The sequence below is a fragment of the Lipotes vexillifer genome, unplaced genomic scaffold, assembly GCF_000442215.2.
Source record: "Lipotes vexillifer unplaced genomic scaffold, Lipotes_vexillifer_v1.1 scaffold2094, whole genome shotgun sequence".
NCBI classification, from domain to species: Eukaryota; Metazoa; Chordata; class Mammalia; order Artiodactyla; family Lipotidae; genus Lipotes; species Lipotes vexillifer.
In genome coordinates, this window is record NW_006790887.1 from 17,568 (window position 1) to 45,111 (window position 27,544).

The 27,544-nt window shown below is 39.5% G+C and overlaps 1 protein-coding gene across 1 annotated transcript in view; it reads right to left on the reverse strand.

Moving 5' to 3' along the window:
- Window positions 1–27,544, reverse strand: part of LMBR1 (limb development membrane protein 1) — a gene marked incomplete at its 3' end in the record, with an annotated part of 151,899 nt that overhangs the window by 13,358 nt on the left and 110,997 nt on the right. The window contains exons 6-9 of the mRNA XM_007463988.1: window positions 15,539–15,665; window positions 14,996–15,064; window positions 14,128–14,192; window positions 11,019–11,091 (exon numbers count right to left, since the gene is read on the reverse strand). Coding sequence (XP_007464050.1) covers window positions 11,019–11,091; window positions 14,128–14,192; window positions 14,996–15,064; window positions 15,539–15,665 — 334 coding nt within the window. The remainder of the gene's footprint in view (window positions 1–11,018; window positions 11,092–14,127; window positions 14,193–14,995; window positions 15,065–15,538; window positions 15,666–27,544) is intronic.

The window sequence follows — 27,544 nt, forward strand, 5'->3', positions numbered from 1 at the left end:
CCTGCTGCCAATGTAAAATTAAGTGAAAAGACATAAATGCCTACTTTGTGGGTGTGATGTCTACAAAGCTCAATACAGATGTCTAGACTAATCAATGTTTTCAAAGGAAAGTAACTAAAGGGATATTTCTGTAACACTGTGTGTTTATTTTTTGGTGACACAATGCTAGGCACACAATGCGTAGTTAATAAACACTGACTGAGTTGCATACTAAAATCAAGAATACATTCTTATTGTCCTCAAAGAAATTACACCTTTTTTAAATGACTAGATTCATCTGGAATAACACAATTTTCAAAGACACCACCATCCTTTACTGTATATCTCACTACCTAAGTGAGAAAAGTAAGCTTGTTTGGGCGGAATATCCCATTATAAATGACTGGAAGGAAATGATGGCTCTTGTAAGGAATCATGATACACTGCAAAGAATTCTGGAATGTTACACAAATTTAAGCTGCAGCGACAAAATGATCAAAATATCCTAAAGAACTGTATTAGCATTACTTTACTTCAAAATGAATCTAAAATATTCAATGTCAGCATTGTCTAGTCAATAAGTCAAATTGGTAGACAAAACCTGTTTGGACTAGTCATGAAAAATAAAAAGGGATTCGCCAAGAAAACCACAAAGCAGCTCACTTAAGGTCAATTTAACGGTATTATTCTGTTTTCCTTCCAGCCTCAACATAAGACTTCAGTACCTCAAAGGAAATTGTAAGAGTATCTATTTGCATTCCCCCTAGGTGATTGGCAGTTCACCACCAATTAGTTCAAAATTACACTGTTACTAGCATGCAATAAAAACAACACCTTTCATCTTTCTTACACAGGTAAGAATACCTTCAGAGCCAATAACTTTGATCAAATGAGTATTTTTGATCCTGCCCCACCCATCTCTTTGGATTCAGGAAAACTAATAGCTGAAGGCAACTTTTCCCAGCTTTATTCTTAAACTGAAAAACTAGTGTGGTATTGAAAATATTTTGCTTGCAAGATAACATAATTTCCCAAAGTCCAGCACTTCTTCAATAATTAAGCTGTCCTTACACCTTTTCTTCTTTTTTTTTAGATACTTATTTATTTATATTCGGCTGCGTGGGGTCTTCCTTGCTGTGCGCAGCGTTTCTCTACTTGCGGTGAGCAGGGGCTACTCTTCGTTGCACTGTGCAGGCTTCTCACTGTGGTGGCTTCTCTTGTTGTAGAGCACGGGCTCTAGAGCGCAGGCTCAGTAGTTGTGGTGCACGGGCTTAGTTGCTCCGCAGCATGTGGGACCTTCCCAGACCAGGGCTCGAAACCATGTCCCCTGCATTGGCAGGTGTATTCTTAACCACTGCGCCACCAGGGAAGCCCACACCTTTTCTTAATATGTAAGAGAGCCTTAACTGACATGCATTCATATGTTAAAGGACAGACACTAATTATTTAATATAAAATATATAATGTTGTATTTTTAAAAACAAACATAAATCTCCAACTGGGTATGTAAACAATTCAAAGAATATGAAGCAATAAAATAATCTCCCTAAACAATTCAGGACCATAAACAATTCAGTGTCCTAAACTTAGTCCCATAATGAATACTACTTGGAAATAGATACCTCTAGTATAAACATTATTTTTTCATTTAACTTTTAAATTTAGCATATAGCCAAAAGAAAGCTGATTAGAAAATTTGTTATCTAAGTAACTCTTTAAAATTTTCATTACACTTAGTACTTTCAATTGACCAAAGTTATTTCTATCACCAAGAATGTGAAGTCACTCAAGTACTTTTAATTATTTCTAGTCACTTAGACAAACAAGTTAGTTGTTAAAGCCCAAGATTCCTAATAATTCATAGAATGAACAGTCTCCATCCGCTAAGCAAACACCAATTACTGTACACCATAAAGCCACTGATGATTAGACAGACCCCAGAAAGCTTTTGAAAACTGAAGCCTGGCCACGAAATCTCTAAAGCATCTATTTGGGCATGAACAAATACTACTACTATCTACAGAGGAGACAGACAACTCACATACTCAAAAACTCTATTTCTATTCCATTTGCAGTGCTAACATTTGTTAAAATAATAGTTTCTATTTACTTCTGACATATCCACAAAAATATGGCTAATTATAGAACCAAGTAATATGAGACTTTTGATATTCAACACAATTTTGAAAATGCAAAATACTTTTTTTTTTTTTTTGCAGTACGCGGGTCTCTCACTGCTGTGGCCTCTCCCGTTGCGAAGCACAGCCTCCGGACGCGCAGGCTCAGCGGCCATGGCTCACGGGCCCAGCCGCTCCGCGGCATGTGAGATCTTCCCGGACCGGGGCACGAACCCGCGTCCCCTGCATCGGCAGGCGGACTCTCAACCACTGCGCCACCAGGGAAGCCCGCAAAATACTTTGATTATAAAAGACCACAAGCAAGATGGAGAGTATTAAACAATCAGCTTTAGGAACATTATATGAAGCTATGTACAATTAAAGTAATGGTTTGGCCTTTTTTTTCTACTTTAGCTGTAAGTTATTGGTAGATCTTAAGCTAGATAAGACGTTAAGATTATTTTATATGTGCTACTCTCGGGAACATCATCCTCCACATAAGTGTGGTTGAACAAGCAGCTCATATGCATTAATTCACCTTCTGCTAACAAATCTGGATCATCTATACAGAGTATCTCTTTCTCTGAATTTCAGAGAATATATGCTACTTAAGTCTTAAATTATTCTATAGTTTGTTATTACAAAGTATTCCTCATCTACTAATACTGATCTCTTCAGTCAATTCATTTCATCCCTTCATCATCTCATTATCTGGGTCATATTTTATTGTCATGAAAAGTGATTATATGGCCCAAGAAACTGAACAAATTGTAACAAGGTGTCTCTCACAGTTTCAGACCCTTGGACCCAAATTTTGATATCTTATTAGAAACCGTTTAATTAGTATTACCAGTAGAATTAATACTCTTTTCTGTTAGTTCATGAAGTCAAGATATTACTAAATATTTTCTTCTATCACAGTATTGCCCAAAAAAGGGTCATTCAGTGTCAACAATCTTTGCTGTGTATGTTCTTGATGAAAGCTGATATTTGATCACCTTCAGCCTGTCTAACTAAGCCCAAACATTTCTCAAAGTGGGCCAGAGTCTGCTAAATCTGAGACAGTCTCACTTCAATGGTATAACCAACAGAATAACCATTGCCAGACTACAGAAGAATGCCTAAGGAAAGTCAAGATGAAAGTAACATAGCGGACATGAGATAAACCCCAACATAAGCTTCCTTATACCATTAAAGGTGTTATTGTGAAAGACATCATATAGCTAACTGTCTTGCCAACGACAATGGGAAAGCTTCCGACAGGATGCTAGAACTCTAAAGCAAGCATAGACTGCTGGCAAACTCAGCTTTGTTATAAACAGCAAGATTCAAGGACTGATGGTGACAAAATGCTTCTGACAGGTCACTTAGTTCCACAAAAAAATTCAGATATGTCGTTTTTTTCAATCCTTTACCTTTCAGAATACAAAGGTACTGCAACATGACACTCAGCAAAAATGAAACAAGTACATCTTCTGTGCTCTTAAAAATAAAGAATCAATATCAACTTCAAAAGAAAAAGCTTTAAAAAAAAGATTAGAATGAAGCAGGAAAGTAACTGCCACCAAAAGTGATACACTAACTTTTTATCATGAAGATGAAAATAGTACCTAACAAAACTGAATTGAATCATTAAGTTCAAAGGCTATAATATTTTAAAATAAATTACATTAAAAGGACTGTGAAGGGTTTGAACTTAAAACAACAAAAAATAATTCCTATTCATTATGGTGCTTCTAAAGGTACCCAGTACACCCATAGGCTATACACACAAAAGCTAATTATTTCAATTAATGCTGTTGCATAACTTAAACACTTAAACAGGCTAATGACAAATATATAACTTTATCCTGGGAAGGAATTACAAAAGATTTTCTACCACGATTAATGTAATGAGACTTTCTGCTGGGCTACTCTTCAGGGGTCCTGGAGTAGAAAGGCATTGTGACTGCTCCCATTTCCTGGGTTAACAACAGGGGGAAATCACCTTATTTCTGCTTCTTCACTAACACCCAGCACACACAGTCCTCCAGCCCCTCAATCTTGGTCTGTCTCCAGAGGTCTCTACTATGGGCTTTTCCTAAACACTCTTCCATGCGACTGTCTTTTATGCTGTCACCAAATTTTACTTCTTCCTTCTTCACATCTATGGTAAAACGACAACCATCCACCATGTGTGTTTTGCATCTATCCATTTACACATGCAACAAGTATTTACTACCAACCCACCACATGTCTGGCAGTATCAGAGGATCAGGAAGAAAACAAGCAAAAATCCCTGCCCTGTGGAGTTCCTGTTCCAGGTGGAGAGATGGGCAATATATGAAAAGTGAGCAGAATGTCAGCGATGGGAAAGTGCCATAGAAACAATAAAGCAGGAAGGGGGAAAGAAGTGCCAGGGTGGAGGTGGGCCTGGCCCTACGAAATCACAGCCACAAGGCTCACAGCATGGGAAAGCCCACGGAGAAGGGGACCATTAGGTAAAGACCTGAGAGGCAGGAGGCAGAGGCGGGGCAGGCCGCATGAGAAAAGAACAGCAAGGAGACTGCAGGAGAGGAAGCCAAAGGATGCAGAAGCTACAGACCGGAGCCAACAAGTGAGATCTGACTTACATTTTCAAGCACTCTCCTTGACTCACAAGGCCAAAGATGCAGGGAGCCCACCAGGAAACTACAGAATCTAACCAAGAGGTGACCGGCCACTCAAACCAGAGTGGTGACAGTGCAAGTGGTGAGGCGTGGTCAGATGCTGGAGAGGCTTTGAAGAGAGAGCTGACAGCTTTGCGAAGGAATCCACATGGGAATTAAGAGAAAGAGACGCCAAGGAATTAGCCTGAGCAGCTGGAGGAATGGATTTGCCACCTACAGGGATGGGTCCACTCTAACAGAGGCGGAATTAGTTGATCCTGGACTAGATATTGTTCAAGATGCCAATCAGCCCAGTGGAGTGTCTACTAGGCAGCTGGATCTACACAGCTGGAGGTCAGCAGCACACAGGTGGTATAAAGCCATGCGGCCAAAGGACACAACCAGAGGAGGGCAGGCAAACAGAAAAGAGAAGTTTAAGGGCCAAGGCATGAGGCATGAGGCTGTCCCGTGTGAAGAAGGAATGGACACAGAGAAAACCCAGCAAAGTAGACTGAGAAGCAGCAGCCCATTAAATGCAAGGACAAGGAAAGTGTAGCAAACTGAAAACCAAGTGGAATAAAACGATTTCAAGGAGAGGGGAGTGTAAGATGAGGACTCTGAACTCGGGGCCAACCTGGCACCAGCACTTCGGTAGAGTCGTGGAGGCAGAAGTGAGTTCAAAGCCAAACGTTCAAAGCACAGAAATGAAGCCAACAAGAATACAACCCTTGGGAGTTCCGCTATAAAAGTGGGAAAGCAATGAGGTGGTGAGCTGGAGCAGGTAGGAAGTCAAGATAGATTGATTTGCTTTCCTTCCTTCTGAGGAAATAAAAATTTGTATTCTAGGGCAAGTGAAGGAAAATTTCAACGTAAGTTTTCTCTGCCCTTTGGCCGCCTCTCTCCCCACACTGTGCACCATGTATCTGCACTATGCATTGACCACACGGCCCCATCCGCAGAAATACCTGCTCAACCATAAAGAGCAACGTTCTCCTGGCACCAACAAGACGACTCCTTAGGAGATAACCTTCCTTCTTAACCCTGTAAAGGACCGCGATGACCCACTATTCACTTTATATGTGTAGGTCTGGATTGTATAAACTGTTGATAATACGTCATTTAATGTACAGCCCTCTGTCTCAAAAACTTACACAACTGTACTTTGACCTCTAAGAGGAGGAACGGTTCTTGGAGTTTTCTGAGAGACTGTTCCCAAGTTATAATCCTCAATTTGGTTTGAATAAAATTTTCCATTTCTTTCTTAGATCAAGTGATTAGTTTTTCATCGACACTTCCTTCCTTTCCTTCCTCTCTTTCACTTGGTCTTTCATTCTGTTGAGAAAAATCACAGTAGTTCTCTATGCTGATGGAAATGATCCACTTGGTGAAAAACTGATTCTGTAAGAGAAATGTAGAACGGCTAGAGTTCTGTCCTAGAATCAGTGAGAAGGGACAGAATCCAGTGCAACAGGGGAGGGCCAACCGTAGCCAGAAGCAGGGACAATCCAGCCACAGTGTAAGGAGAAAAGGCAGCACAAGCAGGGGCAGCTGCAGGTAGGTGAATCCACACAAAGGGAAACGCTCGTGCAAGCTTTGTCATAACTGCTTCTATTTTCTCAAGAAAACAGGAAGCAAAGTTATCACCCGAGAGTGACAGTAAAGAAGGTCTGAGGAAAGAGAAGATGTAAATAGTCATCGAGGAGAACCTACGCTCATGCACATAAAGAAAGGCCAGGCAGTCATGGTCAGAGGTAAACATGGTGAGTACAGAGGACATCCAGAGCTCGCTGGAAGCAAGGCTGGAGTCTCGCCAGGCATGAGTACAACAAAGTGAGAGGGAAAGGGGACTGAGGGTGCACGTGAGGGACGGGTTATAACAAGGGAACGGTTATAACGACGGCCCAGGAATTTAAACTGTGACAAAGCAAGGGTATGATGGAAAAGGGTGGGGCTGGTAACGAAAAGTTATTAGGATAAACAAATGACACGCTACGTCTCAATACTGAAGAACTGTGGGAAGTGAGTTGGAAAAATCAGAGCTGGAGAGGAGGACGACTGATTTTGAGATTATGCAAGAACCTGAGCTCCCGCTCATGATAAGGCCTTCGTTATAATCCCAGGCAATAAGCAGCTGAGGGAGATCGTTGGAAGAGAGAGGTCAAGGAGCTCCCAGAGTACTGGGACACTGAAACCATCAAGAATTATGATAGGTGTTGTAGAGAGAACGATCATGAATGAGGAGATAAAACAACATCCTCCAGAAGGGCGCAGGAACAGCCTGGGGAGGGGTGCCTGAAAAGGGGAGAAGGCGTCAATCAGGTCAAGGTCCAAAGACGCGAGATTCAAAGTGTCCGAAAGGGAGCAAGAGGAGGCCAGCCAAGCTCTAGGAGGAGCAGACGCGGGCTGTGGGGAAACAGAGCCCCACCAAGGGAGCTCCCGAGGAAGCACAGGTCCTCACGCAAGAGGGCGAAGGCTGAGCATCCAGGCTTCTGCTGCCGAGTCAGCGCTCAGCTCCAAGTGCTAAAGCAGAAGGTTCACGAGCTAGGGGACAGTGGGAAACTGGGGCAGAAAAGGGACAAAGAGAGACATGGGGAACACAGAGTCTGAGATGCAAAGAACTGCATACCCCAGGCTCCTCATGCCAGCCGGCAGAAAGGGGCAAAGAGCACAACGCACCCATTATCCCCGCGGGTCCCAAGTGCCGAGAGTGGAAAGACGCGCGAGTCTTGCCAGAGCCGCACGAGCTCTGGGAACGTCACTTTACTCTTGCCAGGGTAGGTGGACGTGGGGGAAGGGGGCTTAGCCAGATGGCGTGGCGCTCGGGCTCCCCCCCGGCTCCAGGATCCCACACAGCTCCCCTCCATTTCTTTCCAAGTCTTTCAGTGCTGGACACAACCTTCACAGAGTCTCACCGTTTCTCTTCCTGTTCTTCAGTTAACTAGTCCATGATCTTGAGACTCAGCTTCTAAATTCACCTGCACAATGTCTGGTGCTTAGAAGAAGATGTGCAGTAAACAGAAAAGGGAGGAGAAAGAGTGGAGCAGACTGGTAACAGGATGGCTTCTTTATAACAGTATACTCGTTAGCTTTATTTTATTACTGTATTTTATGAAATAACAATAATATTAACAAGAACAAAACCTCTAGCACCATCAAGGTCAACGAGAAGCAACGGAGAAGTCACAGGCAGGCAGCCCATCCTAAAGCTACACTGATAACTTAAACACCAGGCATGAAAACCCAACTCCAGGGATATAATAACAACCACAACAAGTCATCTTATCGTCCAGAAAAAATGGTGTTAGTCCCACAGTAAAGCACCTCTTGATATTAAGTATCAGGTTTTTTCCAGATAACTGTAAAGCTGGGATCAGAGCAAACCATGCAGATGTTCCCAAGATTCAAGATTCATGCGATGCACGTCACAGCCCACGCAAACCAAGAAAGCACACTCAATGTGCCCTTAGCAAACACCATCACAAATTCTGGGGTGAAACACTGCTGTAATCTGTATTTTTTAAAATCTTTTACTCTATTCTGCAATTCTTTTTAATAGCCCAGAGTAAAAAAGTTAAAACTTCACTCTTTAAAAATAATTTAAAATATAAAATAACTGTTACAACAAAATACACTTGACACAGTACTAAATAAAATCCCTGGGGGGCTTCCCTGGTGGCACAGTGGTTAAGAATCTGCCTGCCAGTGCAGGGGACATGGGTTCGAGCCCTGGTCCGGGAAGATCCCACATGCCGCGGAGCAACTAAGCCCGTGCACCACAACTACTGAGCCTGTGCTCTAGAGCCCACATGCCACAACTACTGAAGCCCGTGTGCTGCAACTACTGAAGCCCGTGCTTTGCAACAAGAGAAGCCACCGCAACAAAGCGCACGCACTGCAAGGAAGAGTAGCCCCCGCTCACCGCAAATAGAGAAAGCCTGTGCGCAGCAACAAAGACCTAATGTGGCCAAAAATAAATAAATTAAAATAAAATAAAATCCATGGGATGATTTCCATTACTAACCTCCCATGATCTATATTTTCTTAAAAAATAGCAAATCATAAAATACAGTTTTGTTCCATCCTGGTTTTTTTCCTCTGCACATACTGATAAATATACTTTACTGAAGCTCACAATTCTTAGTCTATGTTAGTCAAAATGTCCATTTTGCCATAGAACGCTTTATGTTACAAGCCTATTATTTTCTACCTGAAACAGTCCATAGTGCTAACCAACAGCAAACAGCAAAACTATAGCATTTATCCCAACAAAGAGTCTCACTGGAAAGATTTTAACGACAACCTACCAAGAGAGCAGTCAGAAGTAGTGTGTGGCTTCCCAAAACGGCAGAAAATACAATTACACTTAGCGTGAGCTACCACACATCCTTAATCCTCTACGAACTGGAACATTATTGTGCTAGCTGCAGAGTTTTGTTTATTTTGGCTTTGCCTCATTATATAATACCTTAAACTTCTGGCAAGTATTTCCTTTCCAATTTCTTTTCTTTTTTTTAATAAATTCATTTATTTATTTATTATTTATTTATGGCTGTGTTGGGTCTTCGTTGCTGTGCACAGGCTTTCTCTAGTTGCAGTGAGCAGGGGCTACTCTTCTTTGCGGTGCTCGGGCGTCTCACTGCAGTGGATTCTCTTGTTGCGGAGTACAGGCTCTAGGCGAACGGGCTCAGTAGTTGTGGCTCGCAGGCTCTAGAGCACAGGCTCAGTAGTTGTGGCGCACGGCCTTAGTTGCTCCGCGGCATGTGGGATCTTCCTGGACCAGGGCTTGAACCCGTGTCCCCTGCACTGGCAGGCGGATTCTTAGCCACTGTGCCAGCAGGGAAGTCCTCCTTTTCAATTTCTTTAGATATAACGAACCACTTTTGATGTGAGGAGCCAAGGATCTAGAAAGATTCTGGAGGGACTTTTTTTTCCCCATTGCTGAAGGACAAAGTGAGAAAAGGCTATATGTGGAAGTTTGTTTTGATTAGACTTAATTCAAATTCTTTAATTCACAGAGCAGTGTGTTTTACCCTCCCTAGATCTTAGCCTCCTGAGCTGTAAGGCAGAACCAGTATACATCTAGGCTGACACGTAAGCCCCACATACTGCAGGAGGCAGCTGGACATATATTCTTTATGATTCAGGCATGTTTTATTACACAGCGGCATGATTACCTAAGACAAATTCATTATAATATTAACTACTTTAATAAAATATGATAAAGCTGACAGTATTGATTAAAGTTATAATTCTTAAATTAAATAGGCTTATATGTTAAAGTAGCTTTAATAAAGTTAGAAGAATAAAAGATACCTGTAGTTCCAGCCTAAAAGTTATCAGTATCAAAGCATATAATTATTACTGACAAGAATTCTCTAGAATAGATACAATCTGAAATTCTTTGATCTAAAGATAAAGCTCTAAATGTTATCAACACTTTTGGGTTGATGATTTAAATTCACTATATCTGTAACTGAAGAAAACAGGTATTTTCCTTCCCATTTCTCAGTATTTCACAGTTAAAGTAACCTTCCATTTTATACCAACTCTTGAATTATGGTTAGCTATTAACAATCTGATCTTGGTGGTTAGGTTTTCAACATTTAAAAAAAAAAACTTTTGTAGGAGAAAAGAGTGCAGGGTGAAATTCATTTGAGAAAAATAAAGAAAACTTTACTATGTCATTTCTCTGTTAAACTGTCATTACTCTTTTCTTCGTTGGTTCATCATTTGAAGCCAAAAATCATCAGTAATGAAAAATTACATTTTAAAATCTTTGACACGCTTACATGGTTACCAGCTAACAATGAAGAGCATCCCCAAATGACAACAGAGTTCCTAAGTACAACAGAGTCTAATTTAGTCCCTTAGAGTCAGAGAAACCCTGCTTTTTACCATGCATCAGAGATTTCAACAGGAGAGACATGAGGTAGGGATACTACAGTCACTAAGACAACATGCAAGTCTGCAGAACCTCAGCAACTACAAGTCATAATGCTTCCAATACGTTAGGATCTGGCAGAAGAGGGATATACCTCAGTGGCCAGTGTCCCAGCACTGAACTGACCCTGCTGGTTACAGCTACTATCAGTTAGGGAGAGACGGGACCCTGACCAAAGTGCCGCTACTCCTCAGTAACCCTCTCCTCACCTGGGAAGTTCACGTGTTTCTCTGACATCTTGGCCTCAGGCAACAGCACAGAGTACTGAGAGGCTTGTATTTTTTCCCTCAATTATCTGTCTTTTCTGAATTAAATAATTTTTTATTCTGGTCTAAATATGTAACAAATACATACCATTTAGTCGTCGCTGAAGTGCTTCTTCCTCTAGGGTAATAATATAAATTTGTTCATCCAGGTCTTCAAGAATCTAAATTTAAACATCAAATTATTGAATAATACATTACGTAAGTAGTGCTTACCAGAATATTTAGGCTATTTAGGCTATCTGGCCTATAATTTAGATAACCATTCAAATTACTAGGAATCTAAATTAAAAATGCTCAAACTATTCTACTTGCAAATTAAGTAGAAATTCTTAGTATATAACTAAGCACATCAAAAGCTGATTATCAAAAAATCTACATACATTTAAATTGATTTTTTTCAGTTTAAAGAATTAAAGAACTCTGCAACTGTCTCAATGGCACACAAATATATGAATTCTAAACATCCAAAAAGTTAAATGCAATAACATCTCTACGCCCAAGCCAATATTTTAGAGCCAGAGGAATAGATCACCTAGTCCAACACTGGTTTCTCATCTACATTAACCTGCATAATGTATAAAACAAGAAATTCGTAAACTAAATCACTACCATCAATACTTTCCATTTACATCATCATTATATACTAAAAAATTTCTACAAATATTAAACACTGGTATTATGAAAACCATCCTATAGACAGAACCCTAGAAAAATAGTATGCTAACATACACACCACTCACTACCACAGTATACAACACTAGTAAAAACAACCACCAAAAAACCCCACTAATCAGTAACCAATTATATGGGATATTATCTGCACTGTGTAAGGGTTGGTGTGCTTCATCCCCTTGATTCTACAGCAACCCTATGAAAAACAGACTGCTCTCACTGCATCTTGTAATATGCCAAGAAACAAAGATTTGGCAAAGAAAACTTATCTGCCTTCAAAGCCTGTGCTCTTAGCCAGTCTGGGCTGATGGGGACCTAGATATGGATCGGACTTAGTCCTTGACCTCAAACAGCTTATATTCTAGTGTCCAGGAGAGATACGAAAAATCAAAAAGAAAAAAAAGTTATAGAATTGAAAGTAATGTCATAACTGAAGCTAAAATAAAATGTTAACAAAAGTTCAGAAGAAGAAAGATTCCCAGCTTCTATTTGGGAAGAAAAAAGTCTTGGCAAATGGTTTTGATGGTAGTAGCATCTTACCCAATAGCTTCATTTACCAAAAGGAGGACAGGCATTTTGCTCAGAGGAAATGACAAGCAAAACATACAGGTGGAGAGATACAAAGTACACTTAGCAATAAAGTTGCTCAATGACTCTGGAGCTTATGGCAGAACAAGGAATAGTCCAGAGCCCAGGCTCTGAAAAGAGCCTCTGGGTTCAAATCCTGCCTCATCCTCTCAGATCTGTGATCTTGTATAAGCTACTTGATCTCCCTGAACCGCAGATAATTCAACCATAAAATAAGAACACCATCACCTAACTTATGGGTTTGTCATCAGGATTAAATGAAATTATGCATGTAAATAAAGTACTTAGTGCAAGCATACAGCATATACTTAATTACTGAATAAATAACCATTATTATTGGATGTTAGGAACAAGAAAAGAGGCAAACATTAAAAAGTTTGAAGATGTTACTAATAATAGACAAGTTTGGGAGAAAATAAGCTTGGGGAGGGGAGATAAGTAGTTTGATTTTGTATCTGTTGAGTTTTCAGCTCCATAGGGCCTTCAATTATAGCACTTAAAATATACTGTAGTTTGTATTTACTCTCTTTTTCTCACTAGAATTAGACATTTAGAAGTGATGTGGAAGTGGCAGAGGTGCTCAGGAAAATAGAGCAGAGCACCTTTAGACCAAGGACAGAACTTTAAACATTTGCCTATTTTAGGGGGAAGAAAGTGGAAACGGAGAGACCAAAACAACAACAACAACAAAAAAAAATCCAGAGAATTAGGAAGAAACTAAATGAACGCAATGTCACAAAACCTTACAAGAGGGAAGTAAATTTCAAGATTTGATAGGACATGTATTGTATTTGAGTGTGTGTACATTTATGTAGCAGGTTAAAAAATCCATTTTTATTTTTTAAAAATACAAAGATTATTCATTAAAAAACTTTCAAAATTAAGCAAGCATTTACTAAAAAAATGTCTACCATGATATTCTCTCAGTTTTTTCCCTTGATGAATTACACTGATAGGGAAGAAAAACATATAACCATAATAATTTCATAAATACTACTAGTGAAATATAAAGGGGAATATGAGAAATGCAAAGGAAGGAGCTTGATTATTTTAGCTTAAAGAAGAAGTGAGGCAAGGGTCAAAGACAGGTAGTAAATGCAGCTGGTCTCAGAGCCAGGACTTCAGGAGACTGTCAGGTGGCTGAAGCAGGTAAGAGGCAGAAGCGAGAGAAAGACCCTCGATATGCCTGGGAAGTGGAAGAATCCAGGCTGCTCTGGGCACAGCAAGTCAGCTGTGAGACTGGCTAGAGTCAATCACCAGGGAAGCAATGGGGGCAGGGGCAGCTACAGGCAAATTCAGCGGGGGACAGTTGTGAAAGGCCTTATATCACGTGAATAGTTTAGACTTGAGCTTGTAGGCAATGAGGATCCATGAAAATAATGTGACAATTCCCTAGCTACAAGTAAGAATTATGGTCATTTTATTAAATATTTGACAAAATAGCTAGAGGCCCAAGTAACTTAGGGACAAATCATCAAAACTACTACCAACTGAAAATTATTTTTAAATGAATATACAGCATTTCTGAGATTAAAGGGAAAGGTATAATTCAATTAATCAAGATACAATATGCAGACAAATTTTCAGAAAATAACTGCTTTGTAAGTCAAAGAATATATATAGTAAACTTTGAAACACAAAAGAGTTACCATTTGATATAAGATAACGGGCTCCTAAAATACCTGTAAATATCTGTACATTTTATCTTCAAATTTGCTAGAAGAATTTCTAGCTGAGTGCCTATAGTTAGCATTTTAAGAGCAAAAGCAAATTTGGTTTCCAAAGATGAAAAAGATTAGAATAAAAACAATAACAATTTGGGTTATAAACACATAAAAATATTCTTCTGTTTCTGAATGGTAGTTTAGAACCTAAAAGATGTTCAAATGTAAAAATGTCTATTTAACAAACAAAATGGTTTGCAACATCATACTCACTGTTGGCTTCACCAACAGCTGCCCCATGACTGTGAACATGCGGGAGAGGCCAACTGGAGTGCACACTGCAGAACAGAGAGAGCTCACTTCAGAGTTAGGAGAGAAACTGCTAGCCCCAAATAAAGCAAACTCAAAGACTGTTGTTGTAAGAAAACGCTTGTTTCCAATCTAGGTTCTCGCAGTGTTTTGTCACAGGGCTCCTCAATGTCACCGTCAGAGAAGCTCTAGGGGTTCATGCACAGACGACGGGCATTCCTATATTTAAGGAAAAATTCACGGAGACTAAAGGAGGGGTAGGATATGCCAGATTCTAGCAGCTGAATAATAATAAGTATTTTCACTTAAAAGAAATTAAAGAAAACCAACCAGAGAACAGACTAAATTTCAAGTACTAACTTAATCGAGTACCAGACAAGAATATCCAAAAGTGACAACTATATCCTTACATCCTTTTACCTACTTTTATCTGCTTATAACATCTCTGAGATATGTTGAGATGCCTTAAGTAAAGCAAAACAAACTGTGAAAAACGACTGCCAATTCATCATAGAGAATTCCACCATAACCATTCAAAAGTAGAAGCCAGTGTTGTGATGGGGGGAGGCACGTGCATGTCTGACTCTCTCCCCCTCCCTCTCTCTTTCCAACTCTGTGGAAGAGGCTTTCTTTAGAGAAAAACAAAAGTATCTTATTATTTCAAGGTTTCAGTTTATCAAAATTTATCTTGAACATACAAAAAAAGTTAAGGGCCAACTTTTAAAAAAATCTCCAAGCTGTTAAGGAATCTCATTGGGAAACGTGTCTGTAATTTTCTAGAACACAGAACAACTCTACTTTATCATCAAAATTATGTCAGAAAAATACTTACAGAGAAGTAACAAACATCCCATCAATGATATACAAGAATATAAATAAGGTAGGTAGAACTCCCAGAGATCTATTAAAAAATGTAAATATATTTTAGTGCATCCAAAATACCATACATTGATATATATAGACTGACTATAAATTAATGTATAGTAAACATCATAATTGCCTATTTGAGTCTACTAAACCATATAATTTCTAAATTGTACAATAAAAAGATCTAAAACAGAAGAACAGGAAATAACCCTTTTGCAAAACCTGTTTGGAGGGAGAAAATGAGCCTCCATGGAATTTTAAGAACAGAAACCAATTAACCAAAGGAAGAAAACAAATCTGAAAAGCTGCTTGCTCATTCTACATACAAGAAACACACAAACATTCATTTCTTTCCTTAAACATGTCAAAAGACTTTTTAATTTTGTAAATTAACAACAAGGATTAACTATACAAAGAACTATTAAAATGTTTTAAAAAGTGAATGTGTAATTATATTCCAAACTGTAGTCTCCACTATAGAAACTGGTTTAAACAAGTCAATCCGTACCATATAAAGATTCCATACTCGCAGCGTCATTGTCAATGAGCGCCAAGGCTACCCACACTATCCCAAGAATAAGCAAGGCCAGAAGAATAAGCATGACCAGAGTTTCTAAAATTCGGGCTCGGATTCCCTGAAAAATATAATAAAGATATAATTTTAACATTTTATTTCATCACATGAACAATTAGGTTTCTGTCTATATGAAAGCATAAAAATTCTTTGAAAGGGGAGGAAATTTACATTTATTAGCAAGACAAAAAACACTAAATGTTTACTGTTGTAACGTTTAAGCTGACTTTCAAAATTATGTAAAACACCATTAAGCTTTGAAGCAAGTACCAAAACAATTCTTCATAAAAACATTTTGCAGAACCATTTTAAACAATTAATTACTTTCCTAACACTTTCCACCAAGAAAGGAGATTAACAAATTTTTATCTGTGATTCTAATCAAGGGAATATAAGGCTAATTAAGGTGTACCGCCAAACAGTTCCGAGAACACCCAACTTGGTGAAAGCATAAAGCACCATCTACTAGAGAACACGGGGGTTCTGTTAGCTCCCCACAGCCTCCAGAGCCCTCTAGTGCCCGGACGAAGAACTCCTTGTGGTAATCCAGCCTTAGAAACCATTGAAATGGATAGTATTTATATCAATTAAATATCATCCCTTTCTCCCCATTAGATAGAATTTTCATTAAATCCACGAGGCTGGAATATAATAAAGAATCATCAGGCACAATTTTGTTTTAAATAAAAAACAAATTCTGACCTAAGGGCCAAACGAGAGGCCAGACTTAAACTCAACACCTACGGGACAAGGCAAAAACAAAAAACAACTTTCTCATATTCTTAGAAAGTCATCAAATGATTGAACCTGTACCTAAATGTAAAGATTCATGTTGATATTTTATACTGTAATGCGCTAATTTACAACATCTAACACACCAAAATTATACCCATGTTTCTCAATAAGTCACATAATCTTTCCTTCCATATTAAAAATAGTTTAAAGATATGAACTATAAATAAAAATCTAAAACATAGACTTATTTCAATTTTGCCCTAAATATTATTTTCTAATTTCTGAATTACAGAAACAGGTTGCACTTAAATCATAGCACCCCAGTTCCTCAAATTCAATAGGAAAGGAAATGTCCTAAAGCCATGGCCAAAGTGTTCCCAGCCCTAAATGATGACTCAGAGTTGAAGTGGTCTTTTCTTCTTAGCCCAGCCTTACCAGGACTGCCCCTGACAGGTTAAAATGTGTCTTCAAATGGAAGAGTCAGGGCACCTTACACTCTCATAGCAAGGGAGGCTGGTAAACCAGAGTGATGACGACCTGTATTTTATTTAACACATTAAATCTCACAGTAGTTATTACTCAAGTGAGATGAACCAGGAACAGTCACAAAATGCACTACTAAAAGATACACTCCTACTTACTGAAGAACTCTCGGAACCTACACTTCACACATTCAAACCATTAGGATACCAGAACATGACCACTACCTTTTAGCACTGATTTTTTTCTCTCTTCCTCTCTTTCTAAGCAAGAACCTTTTAATCACACATTAAATATTATCTGGAAAGTCTATAAATAAAACAGATAAAAAGAGTAGGCTCTGGAGTGCATGTGTTACACCCCCTCAGCTTTGTCTTTTTCTGCCTCTGACTGGAGCCCGAATCCTGCATGCCTCTGACCAGCCCATGGGAACATCAGAGCTCTCAAAACATGTAACACGTGTCTTAAGTGTTATGATGTATGAGCTAAACAGTAGTGCTACTTGGAACTGTTTGAGACCTGATGTCCAAAAAACGGGCATTTTAATAATACATGTTATAATTATTATATTAAGCAATTGCAATGTAACAATAAGTTTAAGTGTTATAATGATAATAAATTTGTGGAACCAATCACCAATAAGATTTACACACTTCCTCTGATATTTTGGTAAGAAGTATTTCTTAGCAGTTAAATTTGTTTTTCATCAAATCTGTCTGTGTTGGAAGGCAGGGCTCCGTGGGTCTCTCCCACTTCTGTGCATCTCACAAGCAGAGGCAGGGGCAGTCCTCATTCTGGACTGTCTTTTCAAAGACTTCTGTACAGCAAACAGCCTTGGAAGACAGAGATGGTATCTCTGCAGTAGAGGCAGGTCTGCTTACAGTACAGTGTGAAAGAGAAGGTCCCCCCGCAGAGCACAGGGCAGGCAGGCTTGCTTGCACCCCATTACAAATAATGCGGGTTCCCTAAATGCAGGGCTCCTCAGCCATGACACGAGTCCACTGTGGGGACAGCTCCCACCTGGGCCACATCACCCCCATGGGGCTCGGGGTCCTGAGGAACTGACAGGAACAGGAGGCTCCTATGCCTGCACGCTAAGTAATGAAGCCTCCGACCCAGGAGTCTGTGTCTACAACCAGAGTCTGCGAGTCTGGCAAACTAACCTGTCAGCTTGCAAGTACCATAAAATCTCAGACCTCTGCAGTTCTGGAAAGCTTTGGGCAACAAGAATGGAAAGCTCACACAGCTTTCTAGGTAAGAACAAACAAGGGCCCACACAGGTTGGGTTCAGGGCTACAAGAAGACCCCCAGGATCTAGCCATGAATCCTCTCACCCAGGCCGTAGGCAGGAAGGAGAAGTAAGGGCCCCCATGACCTGGCAGCTGGCAAGTGTCTGGGGTCTGAGCTGTGAAGGGGAGTGAGACAACCCACTGGCAGTCTGGCTACAGCTCCCTCTCCCTGAGCAGAAGCAGGAAGGGGTCTTATAGTGACAATGTACAGCAAGCCTTGCAAGGCCAACTGAAAGGAACTGTCCTATCTAGGACTACGGTTACGGGGAACTATTTTTCTTATATACTTGGTGCCTTGTTATATTTTCCAAATTTTTTAGAGTGGATGTATATGACTTTAAGAAATAGGAGAACAAACTAATGTTGTTTTAATTTTCAATTTTTTTCTTACAATAATAAAGATCCAAGAGTTTGGCACCCATAAGAATAACTTTTTTAAAATATCCAAGTTCAGGGCTTCCCTGGTGGCGCAGTAGTTGAGAGTCCGCCTGACAATGCAGGGGACACGGGTTTGTGTCCTGGTCCGGGAAGATCCCACATGCCACGGAGCGGCTGGGCCCGTGAGCCATGGCCGCTGAGCCTGTGCGTCCGGAGTCTGTGCTCCGCAAGGGGAGAGGCCACAGCAGGGAGAGGCCCGCGTACCACACACACACACACACAAAAATCCAAGTTCGGTTTATGAGATAGACAGTATAATAAGCTCATTAAGAGCCCTAACTCTAGCAGCAGACCACTTGGGCTCAAATCCTGTTTCCATCATTGACCAACTGTGTAACCCTGGGTAAATGCCTAAACCACACTGTGCCTCAGTTTCCTCCTTTGTAGAATGAGTTTATTAATGACACCCTTACCTCATGGGTTGTTATCAGAATCAAATGAGTCAATATGTGCAACATGCTGAGCTCAATGTCTGGTACCTAGTAAGGATTAACTGTAATAATTCAAACTGTTGCCTTTGTGTTTGGAATCTCCAAGGCTCGGGAATTCGCGTATCATTTGTCTTTCTCAATTAAATTTATACCACCTTCGAATGCCACCTTGTCACTCTTCCCCATCTTTGCCACCTACCACGTACAGACCTAGAAGAAACAATCCCATCTTTCTTGATACATGAGCACCCAGTTCACAAGAGCTTCTCATCACATCCCCTGCCACCTTAAGTACCATACACGCTCATAATGAACCTGACCTGCATTCTACTATGGCCGCCCACACAGCTAACCAGACCCCATCATCTCTCAGGCCCAAGTCTGAGATGTCACATGGTGAAGCTGCCCCTCAGCCCACAGCCTCCTAGTCTCCTCCGATCTTTCAGCCCTCCAACCTAGCGCTAACCTAGCTCCAACCTAGCTCCAACCTCGCGCTAACCTAGCTCCAACCTAGCTCCAACCTAGCGCTAACCTAGCTCCAACCTAGATCCAACCTAGCGCTAACCTAGCTCCAACCTAGCGCTAACCTAGCTCCAACCTAGCTCCAACCTAGCGCTAACCTAGCGCCAACCTAGCACCAACCTAGCGCTAACCTAGCTCTAACCTAGCGCTAACCTAGCGCTAACCTAGCTCTAACCTAGCTCTAACCTAGCTCTAACCTAGCTCCAACCTAGCTCTATGCCCTCATCGTGATCATCTCTCCTCCCTTCATCTTCTCAATCCCTCCAATCAGCCTTGTTTTCACTGGTCTAAACCCCATAGCGAACGAGTATATTTTAATGATAATTCAGTATCAATAATATTCTAGTATTCCTGGCCCCTTTAACTTCCACCAGACCAGTTTAATTCCACCTAGAAGCTCACTCCAAATTCTCAGCATTGTTAAAGAAATTTACAAAATCATGACAAATTCTTGCTACTACATATTCCAAAGTGGGCCTTCAATGTTACCCAGCAATCCTTATACTGATCTCTGGCTAATAATTCCCTCAAAGGTTTGTAAACGTGTTCCAGTCTCTTTGACCCTAATCTCAGGCCCTACGTTCTTAACTACAGCTGACCTTACCTCTCCCTTGGTAAGACACAGCTGGGTGGTCTGCACGTCCCCTCAGCTCCCTTCCCCTATCCCTTGATTTCTCTCTCCATTCCTATTTCTTTCATTTGGTAAAGGAAAATATCTCAGACCCCTTTTCTCCGATGGCACAGTCTTAGATGTTCATCTTTTCACAAGCTGTATCAATGCTTCTCAAACATTAGCACGGAACAGACTTACCAAGGGGCTTGTCAATTCTTGAGTACCTGCACAAAGTGGCTCCTCAGTCAGTTCTGATGACGATGGTCTACAAGATAGACTCTCTCTTCCTCCCTGGATGATCTTGCCTCCTCACGTGGCCAACGACTCTCAAGTTTATACCTTTAGTCCAAATATTACCCCTGAGGCCAAGATCCATACATCCCAATGGCCACCTTGCCTTAGATATCTCACAGCTACCTTAAACTGAATTCTAAAATCAAATTCGTCATTTTATCCCTTAGACCTGCTCCTCCTTCAGTGTCACATACCTCAATAAATGGCACCATTATCCACTTTGTTGTTTTGCCAGACACTCTGGAAACATCCCTGTCACCTCCTTTCCTGCTGCACCCCACCTCTCCCCAAAACACATACACACACCCTGGACCCTGGTCCAGTCGAACACCGAGTCCTTTTGATTCTCCTATGTAATTATGACTCAAGTTCATCCACCTCTCTTCCTACTGCCACAACGTCTATCTGGTGAACACTGCAGCCTCCTAGCTACTAGTCCTACGTCCACACTCTTGTCTCTCCCTGACCTGGTGCCTACATCGCATGGAAATGTGATCTTCTCAAAATGCAAATCTGATCATGCCACTCTTAGTCATAACTTACTAACAGAGGTACAGGCCTGCAGCTGGGAAACAAGATGCATTAATCCAACAACAAACAATGAAGATCAAACCTCATGTGGTACATACATACAATGGAATATTACTCAGCCATAAAAAGGAACAAAACTTGGTCATTTGCAGAGACGTGGATGGACCTAGAGACTGTCATACAGAGTGAAGTAAGTCAGAGAGAGAAAAACAAATATCGTATATTAATGCATATATGTGGTATCCAGAAAAATGGTAGATGATCTTATTTGCAGGAGACACAGACGTAGAGAACAAACATATGGATACCAAGGGGGCAAGGGGAGGGTGGGATGAATTGGGAGATTGGGAATGACATATATACATATATATTGATACTATGTACAAAACAGATAACTAATGAGAACCTACTGTATAGCACAGGGAACTCTACTCAGCGCTCTGTGGTGACCTAAATGGGAAGGAAATCCAAAAAAGAGGGGATATATGTATACGTATAGCTGATTCACTTTGCTGTACAGCGGAAACTAACACAACATTGTAAAGCAACTGTACTCCAATAAAAATTAATTAAAAATTTAAAAAATTTTTTTAAAAATCGAACCTCATTAGCACCATTCTCTAACTGGGAGTGCACCTCTAACTGAGGTGCTGCATAAGTATATATCCTTAAAGTTGGGCCTTACTCTTTTTTCTGCTGTTTAGATAGTGTGCAAACTAATTATAGATGAAAAAAGAACAAATTATTTATTATTAAATAGCATAGAACAGTGCTGTCCAACAGATATTTCTGTGATGATATAAATGCTCTATTCTGTGCTATCCATTAACATAGCTAATAACCATATGTGTTTATTGAGTACTTAGAATGTAGCTACTGTGACTGAAGAACTGGTTTTTAATTTTACTGATTTTAGGTATTTTAAATGTATATAGCCACACATGGCTAATGGTTACCATATAGGTCACAGCAGACTACTAACAGTCTGTTTCTAACAAAATCTAAGTACTCTCTGCACTCTCAAGTACTTTCTGGTCATTTTCATAAATTTAACCTTGACATAAAATTCTCTGAACAGCCTGGTTAAAGTAACAGCCTCTTTTAACATGTTATAGCTCTAGATTAGTCTCTTTTAACATGCTATAGATTAGTGTTTCAAGTAGCATTTATGTCAAAGAGAAGAAATCCATTACTAAGTTTAAGAATTACTCCATTCTATTTACATAAAGAAAAAATACATTCTCTCATTAAGAAAAATAGATAGCATTTAAAATGCAACCTAAGTATAAACCAGTCTGAAAGTGACAATGAAGTTAAATAGCCACATATTTATCCACATATACTTACAAACTAAGCCCCAAATAAATCTCTTATGTGATTAAAAAGTATATGTGAACAGTCTTTCTAAAAGCAAACAGATATCAATATTATCATTCCAAGAGGATGCTTTTTCTATTATAAATACGTTAATAATATCAAGAAAAAAATGTCTAAAATGTACGCTCACATGCTTAAGCAGACAAATAAGAAACAATCTTTAAACAAATAAACCTCTGTAGTCAAAGCATATGAACTCTTCAAAAATTTATTTCAAATTGATCAACATTTCTTTTGAAAGATAACAACTCATAAAAAGAAATCTGCTCATTTTTAGATATTAATCTAAGTTTAAAGAAGAGTAAATTAGGAATTACAGAAAAGGCGCCACAGGGCAAAGCCATCAAAACTATGGAATATGATTATACCTGTTTATGACATATTGAAGATAACTGACGTAGTTAGAAATAACTGTTATACTGACTTAATCCACTAGGAGGCTAGGACAATTATGTTTTCCTTTTATTTTTATTCCCCTTTTGTGCTTAAATGGGACAAAATCAGCCCAACTGAAAATCAATTAAATATCATATTTATGAGCTTTAGCAAAACCAACAGAAAAATATAACAAGTCTTTTCATTAAATGCAACGTGGCAGATTTTTTACCTTCAACAACTTTAGAATAGAGAGAAGAGAGGTGAAGGGATTATAAATAATCAGAAACTTCATTTGTTAATCTGGTATCGACTGGCTCATATGAGTGCCAAAAATATACAAATTATCACTACCTTTCTTGAGATCAGTAAAATATTACAAAGCCTAAAGAGTATAGGCTTTGTGGCATGTAGTGTGTGAGCTTTTTGAACTTTTGTATGTGGTTCTGTCTGCAAAGTAATGAAAAGCATTGTGAGAGCTTTTATCACTACCATTAATCACCAGCAGGACAGCATATAAGCAAAAAAATATGCCTACTGCTCATTTTTCCATTAAGAGTCAGAATCAGGAGCTAGGAAGCCCCAAGGGGAAGGTCCCTATCAACTCCATTCTTGCATACACTGAGCTAAAAGATGTGCCAGATGTCAGAGTAACTTACTGAAATACCCTGCAAACAACAAAGTAGCAAAACATTGTCAGAGTGGAAGAAGGTTCCCATTGTTCATCTAAAAAATTAAGAAAAGTCTCCTGAATACAAAGATCACAGAACTATAAGGACTACTTATCATCAACAGCTGTACTTGCTCACACAATTCTGAACGCTTATACTATGCCATACAGTACTAGGATTTCATGAACTTCGTAATATATTTATGAATACTTGTCTTAACCCCTCCCCAAAACCATAAATCTAAGTTACCTTAATGAAAATCTCTTTTATTAAAATCATAGTGTAATAAGCACTCAGTGTATTAGTAAAAAACATCATCAAAATAAAGTTCTTTCTGTCAAGGAAACATCATCTTGTTTTTAAGAAAAGTAAGCTATATAATTAATTACATTAGTTTCATACCAGTATTGTTTTGGAAATTACAACTATCTCAATATTTTAAGTTTAAATTAGATTAAATAAGCTAGTAAAGGCTAAACACCAAATTTTGGTGCTGGTCAATTACACATTAAATGCTCTGTACTGAACATCAATGAAGTGAAAATTACAATATATTACAAAAGCTCTAACAATAAACTGATATGTTTCTATGGTGATGAACATTTAAACAAGATTTTGCAAGGACATCTTGACCTCTTGGAAGGTATGTAAACACCACTTTATATACTATGTCTCCACCCATCAGGAAAGCCTGGGAAAAATTTCTACATTCACAGAACATTTAAAATAAATATCAAGCCATTGTTTCCATTTAACAAAAAGGGTCTCTTAGTAACATTAAGATAAGGTTTGCTCAGCATGACATCAAGACTGCACCAAACATACATGCAGTCATCTGGGGAAGATCGATAGAAGCACTAATAAAGAACAGAAAATAAAGGCAGGTATTAATTATTTTAAACCATGAAAAAACTACAAACAAGCATTCCTAGAGAGTGCCAACCATTTCCCCCTTTGCTCCCAAAGTAATCATTAAAAGTATAAACAAAAAGAGTTTTGGTCCCAAGTCAAAGAAAATAGCTTTATAGAAAGTGTTGTTAAGCTCTACAGCGAATTGTTTTTTAATATTAATATTTTCTGCAGTTTATTATATGTATATACATATTTATTTAATATAGTCATACACAGTAGAAAAATTAAAACTATAAGATTCTCAAGTTATTAAAACTTGACAAAAGAAAGTATTTTAGAATAAGTTAAAATAATAATACTAACATTGCTGCTCATTGAACTAAGATGTTCACTATATTTAAATTTATGGGCAGAAATTTCTCATGATATTAAACAAACAAAATCCTTCAGATTGCAAGTAAATGAATTAATACAGCAGGTTTTCAACACGTAAATGAAAGAACTGAATTGTAAAAAGACTGCAGGGACTTTATTTCAAAATGTTTAAACATATTTCTAAATTTGGGAAAAAAACATTTCTCAGTACACTTCATCACACCAAAATAATTTAATGGTTAGCCAGTAAGGATCTTTTCTAATTCTAATTCTGTTCTAATAATTCTTTAGTTATAAACTTGATGGAAAAAAAGAAATGGGAACTATTTGCAAAGCTCCTACTACGTAGTTGCTTTGTATGTGCTCACTGAATATTCACAATAAAGGCAAATTTATTATAAATGAGAAAGCTCACATCCAAAAAAGTTAAATAATCTGTCTATGGTCACCCTGTTCCAGGCCTGCCAGAACTCTCTTTAAATTCAGGTCTGTCAGCTTCTGGAGCCTGTGCTTTCTACCCTCCCCACAAGACAGAAATAAGACATAAAAGACAAACTGATGTGGAAATAGGAGGTGGAGGGAGAATGCTTAAAACATACTTAAGGCAACCTATAATTTTAGCAAAGGAACTAAATCAAAATACACAAAAGCTTCTTTTACTAGAATATTAATTTTCAATTCCGTAATAGCAAGCTCATGCTGAGCAAATGCTCAGTCCTTTAATATAACAGAACACTGTAGCCAATACCTTACCAGTCCTGTCATAAAACACCCAGGTACAAGTTCCAATACAGACACAACAAAAGGAAGATCATTAGGGTTATTATTTATTACATGACTATAGCAAAATGTACAAGATACTGAAGTGTAGAATATTAATATAAAAGCAATTCCACATGATAATTTAGGTAATAGTGTCATACTGCTTTTGTGGCAAACAGTACATTTACACAAAAAGCACTAGGAATTCCAAAATACCACAGAAGAGCTATCCTTATGACAGTGAACAAAACAGGAAACACACAAAAAGCTTAAGGCTGTCTGCCTACTCTAAACCCAGACCAATCCCTCCATAGCTGCATTGGACCCCTCTCTCTCATTTCCACAGCCTCTCCAGCTCTCAATAACAGCTACTTTGGGTGTGTAGGTGTGCATGCATGTGTGATTATTTTATAGTTTTCCATTGAATATCAACAAATTGGCATTTTGGCTTTTCATGTCAGTTTGGTTAATATGAGCCCATCACCAAGAAATAAATAACCTTTTTTCCTTTCTATTTTTAAATACTGAAAGTATAGACATGTCTCGTTTTCTTTCCCTTTGCACTTGTGCAATTTGCACTTTGCAGATAACTGCATATTTTACAAATTGAAGGTTTGTGGCAAACCTGCATTGAACAAGTCTATCGGTGCCACTTTTCCAACAGCATTTGCTCACTTTGTGTCTCTGTGTTACATTTTGGTAATTCTCACAATATTTCAAACTTTTTCATTTTTATTATATTTGTTATGGTGATCTGTGATCAGTGGTCTCTGATGTTACTACTGTAATTGTTTTGGACATCATGAACTACACCAATACAAGATGGCAACAATCAATAAATGTTGTGTGTGTTCTGTCTGCTCCACCAACCAGCCCTTCCCTCATCTCTCTCCCTCTCCTTGGACCTCCCTGTTCCCCGAGACACAACAATGTTGAAATCAGGCCAACTAATAACTCTACAATGGCCTCCAAGCGTTCAAGTGAGGGAAGAGTTGCATGTCTCAGTTTAAATCAAAAGCCAGAAATGTGGGCTTCCCTGGTGGCGCAGTGGTTGAGAGTCCACCTGCAGATGCAGGGGACACGGGTTCATGCCCCGGTCCGGGGAGATCCCACATGCCGCGGAGCGGAAAGGCCCATGAGCCATGGCCGCTGAGCCTGCGCGTCCAGAGCCTGTGCTCCGCAACGGGAGAGGCCACAACAGTGTGAGGCCCGCGTACCGCAAAAAAAAAAAGCTAGAAATGCTGAAGCTGAGAGAGGAAGGCATGTGGAAAGCTGACGGGCTGAAGGCTAGGCCTCTTGCTCCAAACAGCCACGTTGTGAAGGCAAAGGAACGTTCTTGAAGGAGATTAAGGTGCTGCTCCAGTGAGCACACGAATGGTAAGGAAGCAACACAGCCTTATTGCTGTTGAGGAGAAAGTTTCAGTGGTCTGAATAGACGATCAAACCAGCCACGACACTGCCTGAAGCCAAAGCCTAACGCAGGCAAGGCCCTGACTCTCTTCAAGTCTGTGAAGGCTGAGACAGGTGAGGAAGCTGCAGCAGAAAAGCTTGAAGCCAGCAGAGCTTGGCTCACGAGGTTTAAGGAAAGAAGCCGCCTCCATGACATAAAAGTGCAAGGTGAAGCAGCAGGTGCTGATGGAGAAGCCGCAGCAAGTCATCCACAAGATCTAGCTAAGATCATTAACGAAAGCGGCTACACGAAACAACAGATCTTCAGTGTAGACAAAAGAGCCTTCTACTGAAAGATGTCAACTAGAACTTTCACAGTAGAGAGAAGTCAATGCGTGGCTTCAAAGCTTCGAAGGACAAGCCGACTCTTTTTTTTTTTACCATCTTTATTAGAGTACAATTGCTTTACAATGGTGTGTTAGTTTCTGCTGCATAACAAAGTGAATCAGCTATACATATACATATATCCCCATATCCCCTCCCTCTTGCGTCTCCCTCCCACCCTCCCTATCCCACCCTCTAGGTTGTCACAAAGCACCGAGCTGATCACCCTGTGCTATGCGGCTGCTTCCCACTAGCTATCTATCTTACGTTTGGTAGTGTATATATGTCCATGCCACTCTCTCTCTTTGTCCCAGCTTACCCTTCCCCCTCCCTGTATCCTCAAGTCCATTCTCTACATCTGCGTCTTTATTCCTGTCCTGCCCCTGGGTTCTTCAGAACTTTTTTTTTTTTTTTAGATTCCA